Source organism: Humulus lupulus, chromosome 2, assembly GCF_963169125.1.
Source record: "Humulus lupulus chromosome 2, drHumLupu1.1, whole genome shotgun sequence".
Lineage (NCBI taxonomy): Eukaryota > Viridiplantae > Streptophyta > Magnoliopsida > Rosales > Cannabaceae > Humulus > Humulus lupulus.
The window spans coordinates 46,224,676-46,234,373 of record NC_084794.1 but is presented as its reverse complement, the minus strand read 5'-3'; the positions used below and the strand labels follow the sequence as shown (position 1 = coordinate 46,234,373).

The 9,698-nt window shown below is 30.3% G+C and overlaps 1 protein-coding gene across 21 annotated transcripts; it reads left to right on the top strand.

The window, feature by feature from the left end:
- Positions 1 to 451: 451 nt before the first annotated feature.
- On the top strand, positions 452 to 7,907 carry LOC133817747 (brefeldin A-inhibited guanine nucleotide-exchange protein 5-like). 21 transcript variants are annotated; one of them, XR_009885698.1, is made up of 10 exons: positions 453 to 911; positions 1,224 to 1,701; positions 1,804 to 1,923; positions 3,825 to 3,926; positions 5,684 to 5,729; positions 5,816 to 5,870; positions 6,029 to 6,059; positions 6,224 to 6,384; positions 6,629 to 6,710; positions 7,560 to 7,907. XR_009885698.1 is itself a non-coding variant. In XM_062250343.1 (5 exons), the coding sequence occupies exons 3-5, from the start codon at positions 6,273 to 6,275 to the stop codon at positions 7,479 to 7,481; spliced, it is 285 nt and encodes a 94-aa protein (XP_062106327.1). In that variant the 5' UTR covers positions 5,737 to 5,870; positions 6,029 to 6,059; positions 6,224 to 6,272; the 3' UTR covers positions 7,482 to 7,536. The 21 variants fall into 21 exon arrangements, 2 of the variants coding, with proteins under 2 accessions (XP_062106327.1, XP_062106328.1); XR_009885694.1 differs by having other exon boundaries at positions 452 to 911; positions 1,224 to 1,923; XR_009885701.1 differs by lacking the exon at positions 3,825 to 3,926 and adding an exon at positions 7,391 to 7,434 and having other exon boundaries at positions 1,224 to 1,923.
- Positions 7,908 to 9,698: the final 1,791 nt, after the last annotated feature.

Sequence of the window (9,698 nt, the reverse complement as noted above, 5' to 3'; positions counted from 1 at the left end):
TTAGGTTCATCTTCTAGCTCAGTATTATGAGCCTATTAAAAAAGAAAAGGCCAAGAAGTAGTGATATTTCCACAAACAAACAGATAAATTCAAAGGTGAAAGGGAAAAAATTAGAGAGAAAAAACACTGGGTTACAACATACAATATACATGAGTTTTCAGCATCATTCTCCAAACTTTTAGAACCCCAAGTTTACAAGTTTTTAATTCAAAATCACACAAAATTGTGGCTATATTCTGAATGTGTCATATTATACCAAATTAGAACCAAAATTTTAATCTATTCCACAATACAAAATCACAATCATTAGCAGTGAAAATAAATTCAGAGGTGAAAGGGAGAAAATTAGAGAGAAACAACACTGGGTTACAACATACAATATACATGAGTTTCAGCATCATTCTCCAAACTTTTAGAACCCCAAGTTTACAAGTTTTTAATTCAAAATCACACAAAATTGTGGCTATATTCTGAATGTGTCATATCACTACAACAATTTTGACCAGATATAACATTAAAATATGACATATTATTAAAAACGTTATTGATACATGCATAAAAAAGATACAGTAGGCGCCAAATGAAAAAAGTGGGCGCGAAATGAAATTGACAAAAATAAAAAAAGCTAAAACAATAAAAAATGGAGAATGTTTTCTGAATCCCTAATCCCTTTACACACTGCCTCTCTCTCACACACACTCCAGTCAGTTCTCTCCCACTCTCACTCGCTCTTTCTTTCTCTCAGAGTCTATCGGCTCTCTCTCCTTCAGTCCACTATTCTTCAATCCCTTCCATTGAGCAGCTGAAGCACACCATGACCGCACCATTGTTGAAGCGATGAGTCTCTTGTCCTTTTCCATTGCTGTGTATCTCTATCGCTAGCTAGAAGCAAGAACCCAGGTGACTGTGAGGTATATGTCTCGTTTTTTTCTTCAGATTTTAATTTAATATCTGTTCTCACTCAACATTTTTGACCAAATATTATGGTAATATATCACGGAGTTTAAAAAGCGCTATTAATGCTTTGTGCAAATGATAAAAACACATACAAAAATTTGGAGCCAAATGAAATAACAGGCGGTAATTGAAAAAAACAGGCGCCAAATGAAATACATGAGTCGTTTTTTTTTCCTTTCTCTAAAGTAACATATCGTATTTCCTCTCTCAACCTCTCTCTTCTCAGCTCTCTATCTCCCTTCTAACCTCTCAGATCTCTCTCCAAGTCTTCTCTTGCAGATGGCTAGCGCAGGAGGCTTGACGGAGACGGTGACAGGGATCGACCTTACGTGGGCCGACGATATCCTTCTTTCTCTGCTTTTGTTGTTGCAAATCTGACAGTTATGCTAATCTACGAAGGTTATGCTCTTATTTTGAATGGATTTACTAGCTTTCACCATTTATCTTTCTTTTTTTGCCTTAAATTGCAGCTACAAATCTTTTTTCTGATGATAATTTTGGACCTTATTTTCTCTTATGTACTCCATTTTTAAGTTTTGTTCTTTTTTTTATTGTGAGATACCCAAACTCTTGATTTCGAGATTTAATATGTGAGTTATATTAGTGATTTGGGGATACTGTAACCCTTAATTGATAGCTTAGTATATGGACACACACAAATGTACATATATAAAGATCCTACTTCCATTTCCAAAAGGTGAAGATATTATACAAATGCATCAAACCGAATAATCAAAACTCCAAGTTTAGTTTCTTACTTTTCTATTTTTTCCTTTCCACTAACAAGAACTCATTGAAATTTATGTATTATCTAAAGGCATTTTTTTAAAATTTGCTTTTGGTCAGTTTTTGTAGAATTACGAAATACTAATTGTGTTGTTGAAGCTTGGGTTATGAAAGTCCAATGTTGAAATTGCATTTGATGCTAAATGGTTTGAGACAGTTGGCAGGGGCTTCAAACTGTGGGTAATATCTCTTTCTTTTTCTATTATTTAATCTCAGTGCACATAATTACACTTGTTTTGTTAATTTAATTTCTTATCTTTTTTGGGTTTAGCTTCTATTAATATATATACACATTTCCGTGCCTATTGATTCAGTTGAGGAAAAAAACGTTTATCCATGTGTAAAATCACACCAATGAGGATTGTCTAATGTCTGATCAATTTGAAGAAATAAGAGTTTCTATTTAATGACACATTTGATTTATATATTGTTATTAGCTTGTTGTTCTCTCGTCTGTTTGGGAGTATTTCAGGGCATGAATTGCGTGTATAGACAATGTCATTGATAGACTTAACTGGTTGTGAGTATAGGCACCTAAGGGATGGCTTGTACTAGTTGGCTAAAACCTAATTTAATCACAATTGGGCTATGCTAGCTGTAAGTTACCAATTTTATTTATTTTGTTTATGTTTTAATATATGTTTGTGTGAATAGAATGGTTTGATCTGAATGATTTTTAGTCTTATTTTGTGTTTGATTCTTAGTATCTAGCTTTGGATTATTCTAAGTTTGATTTTGACTTTGGTTTTGTTTTCTTTGTATATAGATTCTAATTTTGCCTTGTGATTTTTTTTATCAATGGGTTTTATTATGATTTTGAAGATTCTTTTTACTGGCTTTATGCTCTTTGTTGTTACTTTCTCTAGTTGAGATTTTTTTTTGTTTTCCAGCATATATAAAAGACTTTTTCTTGTAGTGTCACTCTTCTTTCTCTCTCTGCAAGTATTTGAATTTCACCATATATATATTACTCTTCTTTCTTTCTCTCTGCAGGTATTTGAATTTCACCATATATATATATGTTTAAGTGGGCACTCTGTTATTTGAATAAGGATATTGATCTTTTTGTTGAGCTTTGGACAAATTTATTTATACAAAATAAAATGCATAAACGTTAGACAATGTTTTGAAGGCTTTTAGTGCTCTTTTTGAGCATTTACTAGCACTGAGGGGACCATTTTATGCTTATACCCCTTCTCTTGAGTGATTAAAAATATCTAGAAATGAATCACTCTTAAAAAGTAAGCAATGCGAGTACAAGGTGTTTGGAACATAAAACCAGCGTATGTGTGCTGGTTTTCTTGTGGTGCCTTTTAGTTTTTTGGACTTTAAGCAGTCCTAAGACAACCTTTATCCTTGGACCTTCATACACGTCTTCTATATATGATTTTTATCCAAGGTGTGATTTAAATTCATGTTCCTATCACTAGTGAGAGATTAGATGAATAGTTAGACCCTTTGTTTGCCATCATAAAGTTTGAGATTTGATTCCTTATAAAGGTCTACCTATTCATTTTTTAGAATTTTTTGTCTCATACCATATATGATTTTGGGTTTACTGAGAGTTTACTGTTTATTTCATGGAACTTGTTTTTTTTCTAGAAGAGAATACACAATGTTTGTGGTAGATAATGCCATGTATAAGGTCAACAATATAATTAGGTTATCTATAGTGTGATTCATAAATTACTTTTGTTAGTTCCTAGTGATACTATCTTATTGTAGTTTGGTCATATATATATATATATATATCCTATAGACAATTTCTTTATCTAGAATTTGCTTACTTTTGAAGAGTTGGAAAAGTTTCAAATCTATGTGCATTTATACTCTTTTTCTTGTTTTCCTTTTATCTCCTAAGAATTTTCTTGCTTTTGTCTAAACATGGGTTCTTACATCCATCATATAGGAGATAAAATGACCTAAGTTTTTGGAAATCAATAATAGACAAGATATTTCTATTTCTTGAGATGTTCTCATATTATTAATAGGTTCTTAACCTTTGATGTTCCACAACTTGGCTTCCTGCACATTTGATATTGTTACTGCCTAGTAGTGATACCCCTCTTTCCTATTCATAGCTTATTATCCTTTTGTCGAGTTAAATATCAAGCCTTTGACCTTGGCCTCCCAAATGCAACTAATGATAATGTCACAGTTCAAAGTGTTGAAGCCATTCTTAAGTAAGTTCTTTAACTTAGTATTCTTGCTTTCTAACTTAATGCCAAACATACTAGATGAGTAAAATATAATTACTAATTTGCCATTTGTAATATATATATATTCTTTCTTACAAAGTTTAATTTATCGTTCTATGATCTATGCTTTTTAACTAGAAACAAATAAATTGAAATGAGGCATGTTCTCTATGCTTGGAGTTAACCTTTATATTTAAAAAGGAATCACTTTATATATTTACAGATACCATGTAGAAATATTTCTCTACAATAAAAATAAAAATAATAAGGAAATAAGTATTAATTGTAGTTCATTTTGCTATTTTATTTGTTATTGAACCAACAATATACTTATCCCTACTTTTAATGGACTTGTGAAACCCATGTCTGTACATTGTCTTATACATATACATAATCCCTTTTGTTTTAATCTTATTGTGTTGTGAAATCATTTTCACTTGCCTATACTCTTTATGTCCGGCATAATTTTCTTTTATCATTTCATCTCTTTAGCTACAATGTAGCAATTAAGTGTGCAACTATTACTCATACTGGGCACTCCTAACCAATGTAGAATTATGAATATAGATTACTTGGTTTAAAAAATGTTTGGAATCCTTGTCTAATGGTACTTAGGCATTGTGATATGACTAAGAAAGGACATGTGAAGGAGTTTAACCTGAAACAAATAACAAGACAAAATTTCATAGAACAATAAAAAGAAGACCAATCTCATTTCAAGCTTTGTTCTGCAATTTTTTCTCTTGTATTGAAGCATTTATCTATCTCATTTCAACATTTCATATTTGAGGTGTAAAATTTGAGCCTCTCTCTATCATTTTAGATTTTCTCTAGAAATCCAAGTCTCTCATCTTTTTTTTCTACAATTTTGGGTAAAATCTGAATCTTTCTATTTTATTTCAATCTCTTGCCATAACTTCTCTCTATTCAATTCTATTTCAGATTTTGTTTTTAGAAAAAAAAAAATGTGTATTCTTATATTATATTGTTTTAATTTGTTAAGGAATTTGGCAAGTCTAGATTAAATCTACAAATGTGGAGTTCAGGAAACAATTGGAAAATGTTGTTGAGCTTGTGTTAAACGATAGATGATATATCATTGTCTTCATTTGGAATTAAAAGCCTGTGTTTTTTGTAGAATAGTATATTTCTCAAATAAGCTGACTTGTTATTTGTAAATATGTATATGCTTTTAATTTAGACTTGAAATTGTATATTTTGAGTCTTTGTTTCTTTGAGTATTTCTTCATTTTCTTGTTGCCAAGCTAATTATTTTCAGTAACTCAAATTTTATGGCTGTTAATGGTTATCATAGCAGGAAAAAACTGTATTTCTCACCCATTTGTTAATTAATTCAAGCGAAATAGATAGTTAGATGAATGAAATGGAAGTTGGTTGTTGCTCACTTTGGTAGAAATTCTTCAACTTTTTGGGCAAATCATTTGCTTTGAGCCTTAGTTATGTATTAGTGTTAGTATTTTGTTTGTTTCTTTCTTTAACTTTTTGTTTTGTTTTTTTTTTTATTTATTCAGATTTTTCTTTCAAAGATCTATTTTCCCTTTCCTCTGTTTTTTCATTTCCTTCTATTTTTTTCTTTAGACTGTATTTTATTTTTTTCTCCATTGATTTAGATACATTCTCTATGCCTCAATCTCTTTTTTACTATGTAATCTCCTTTTCTTACGAGTAATTTTATTGATTTGATTTATCAATTTTGAAAAACTAATTGTTGTTTTAACAAGGTTCAATGATTATTGAAAGATCCAAAATGTTCATGTGGGTCTTGAGGTATGTGCATCACTTGAATTAGATTTTTATAGGTCGAATGATGTTGATAGTTTATTAATTGGTATGTAATTTTGCTTTTATTTTAGTGGCTTCATTGGATTTCAAATTGGAGGGAACTTTATTTGCAGCAGTTTGCAATAGGTATGTTTTCTTTTATTTTTGTTAAAATACTTTGCAAATACACTCTATAACCGTACCAGATCACCAGATCAGTAGCCAGTAGGAGAAGAAGAGTGAAACACACTCTATAACCGTACCAGATCACCAGATCTAATACACTCTCCTCTCCTCCTTTTCAGATCTCTCTTTCGCAACTAGCAAAAGTCTAAGGTAAGTGTCTCTCTCCATGTCTCTGCAATTGCTCATCTATAGCTGTTCTTTCCTTTATCGGATCTTGGCTCAATGGCTTTCGATCCGAGTTCTCGGCATTTGTTTCTGGTTGATGCTAATTTCAGTCAGGCGTCCTTTTGATTCACATGTTTTTTTGGTTTAAGATTGGGGAGAATTGCGGAACGAGGGGAATTTTGATTGAAGAAAGTAAAAATGGCGGGTGGTGCAGCTGGTGGTTTTGTTACACGTGCATTTGAGTCGATGCTGAAAGAATGTTCGGGGAAAAAACATCCAGAACTTCAGAAGGCTATTCAGAATTATATAGGTTATGCTTCTTTTCAATTTGAAAGTGATAATGTCAATTTTTTCGAATGCATTTTTTTGTTTGCGATTGAAATTAGAGGTGGCTGTTATTGACTAGAATTAGCAATGAACAGTTTTGTTTTGGTTTGTACATTTCACCATCATCACAAACATCCGCTTACTATGTCAATTGTCCATTAAGCTGGAGATGAGAAAATTCAAGGTGTAACTCACTAGTTTGTTTTGTTGTAATAATTTTTTCTCAGATGGTACGAAAGAGGTCAATCAGGTTCAGCCTTCCGCTTCCAGTGAGACAAAAAAAGCTGCATCGGTTGCTGGTGATGAGAGGTTTGTACTTCTTATTCCCCCCCACCACCCAAAAAAAATAATAATAATAAAATAAAGATTAATGTAACTGTTACAATCTTTAACTTGTTCTTGTGTAATTTCTGTTGATTTTTTTTTATGCAATCAGGTCAAGTAGCACATCTTTAACATGTAAAACTTTACTTATCAAATCCTCTGTAACAATAAGATGTCCTTTAATTGTTGTGTATGGTATCTCTTTCTGTTGCAGTTCACTTGAAGATGTCCTTTATTTTATTAAACATCATTTTGGCAATAATCTTCTGGATGGTTTGATATTTTGGAACATGTACAAATTTAGATGTCTTATTATTTTTTTGAATGCATACTAAGCATAACTTATATTTATGAATTAAGTGAGATAGAAATAAGATAACTTGTCTTCTATGAAGTCATCATCATTAAAGTCTCTTACTTTCGTTACCATTCGAAGATTATAGTTACTTCCCCTTTAACCTTTTCCATCTATTGCTGTATTTGATCCCAATTACTTGGATTGGCTACCATGACGTTGCAAATTCTTGGCCTTAATTTTAGCAGATAAATTGTTTCTACTAACTAATTTTTCACTGTGATTAGAAGAGACCAAATAATTATTAAACAAATGTTCTTGTAGTGCTGAATTTATCTATTTCTTCTTTCCCGTTCTTTTGGTCCAACAGGTGTAGACAAACTCTGATCATGTTAGTGGTTTCTGGTCCAACAGGTGTAGACAATTTACAAACCGATGCCAGTGTAGAGAAAAATAAATAAGTAGACGAAATGAATAATGGTTTGCGCGTTTTCATACAGATAAAGGCATAAAATCTTGACAAGTGATTGTTATTGTAGGTATGGAAAATACTTGAAATCGTACTGCGAGAAGGTTCGGTACAGGGTCTTCCCCGGAATTTACTGAGAAAATGTTGCACAAGTGTTTGTTCTATGTTGAGAATGGCATGTATATTCAGCCTTTCCAAATTAAATGATGGCAGGCTGGTATCATGTTGTTGTTATTGTTGTTTTTGTAATGGTCAACTTTATGGATGTTGTATTTCTCTCATCTTCAATGACCAAAAACTTTTCTTGTTTAGGAAAATTACTATAAAGTTTTGTTTCTATTTTTCATTTTTGAAGTAAAAATTGTTCAAGATTATAAAATTTTATTATGTTATACTTTCAAACTTAAGTTAGAACTAAGATCTCATGAAGTAGACACATTTATGGTTTGAATTAGTTATTGTTTAATGTAATACTTATGGTTTATCAATCTATTGAGAATTACATTTTATGATTAATTTTGAATTTTTTTTATCAAAATACAATAATGAAAATCTTTTAATTAAAAAAAAACCATATAAGTATACTTATCAAAATAAAATTTAAAATTTTATTACTATATGTTATGATTTAAAAGCATATTATAAGCGTAAAAAATCGTTATGGTTTATATAATATAACAAACTAAAAATGTTATTAAAATAATCAAATGTAACAGTTGAAAAGTGTTATGAAAAAAATACAAGATTAAATTTCAAATTTATAATCAAAAACTCTATCTAAATGTTATTATTTGAATATTATAGCATCTAAAAATGTGTTATTGAATAGTTTAAGATAACACCGAACATAACATTAAAAAAATGTTATAGAAAAGACTGGACTTTTAATAACATGGGCTACGTTAGCATTTTCAGAAGTGCTATCAATAGTCCCAGATAACACTTTTTAAGTGTTATGAATACTGTTTTTTCTTGTAGTGTATTATACCAAATTAGAACCAAAATTTTAATCTATTCCACAATACAAAATCACAATCATTAGCAGTGAAAATAAATTCAGAGGTGAAAGGGAGAAAATTAGAGAGAAACAACACTGGGTTACAACATACAATATACATGAGTTTCAGCATCATTCTCCAAACTTTTAGAACCCCAAGTTTACAAGTTTTTAATTCAAAATCACACAAAATTGTGGCTATATTCTGAATGTGTCATATTATACCAAATTAGAACCAAAATTTTAATCTATTCCACAATACAAAATCACAATCATTAGCAGTGAAAATAAAACTAAGTAACTTCTATTAAGGAAACATGGATATTGGATTATAAAATATTCTATTGTTACAAAATTATAATAGTAAATTCCATTATAAAAATTCCAAAATTATATTCATTGTAAATAAATAATTAGAAAACAGTACAGGAAAATGGAAAGTCCCTAGGGTATGTTTATGATTTTTTACTTTAGGATAAGAAGCAAGTTATATTCATGCAAAAAACAGTGAAGCTATAACATAAGACATTCTTAAAATAAAAAGCTTTAACACATTACAGAAAGATGCTCATAAAATTATGGGGGCCTTTGTATAATATTAGAAAAGTAAAACCCAATATCAATTAATCATTGCGAACATGTCCATTATATTTAAGTTTTAAAAGAAATGAACATGCAAAAGAAAAAGTCCCAAGGACTCATCAAACCTCTTAGTAACGACAAGATCATTAATACATGAAAATTCTAGTCATGAACATGGTGAACATTAAAACTTCCTCAATTAAGCAAGAAATATTCAAAACAGGGAAAAACTGTAAGATAACTTCCTCAATATAGTGTTTCTAATGTGTTGTTATGCACATGGTGACTAATTTATGCACATAGAAAAAGCTTATTTAAGGGCTTTTGCTTATTCTAATGATAAAAGAATTATTTCTGCAAAAAAATGTCAAAAAGGATCGAATTCCAAGAATAAACTACATTTATCAAGTGGCTTGGTTCCATTTACAAGAAAATGATTTCTATTAAGGTTATTTGACAATGCTTAACTTGTACAAAACTAGAAGAGACTACAAGAACTATAACATCAAATCAGGCTCTATGTCTAACAATAGAGGCTCTTAAAATATCTATCAATAAAATACATTGATTTACCATTTTCACAAGTCCATAATATTCATATAAATATAAACGCATAAATTATACATAAAT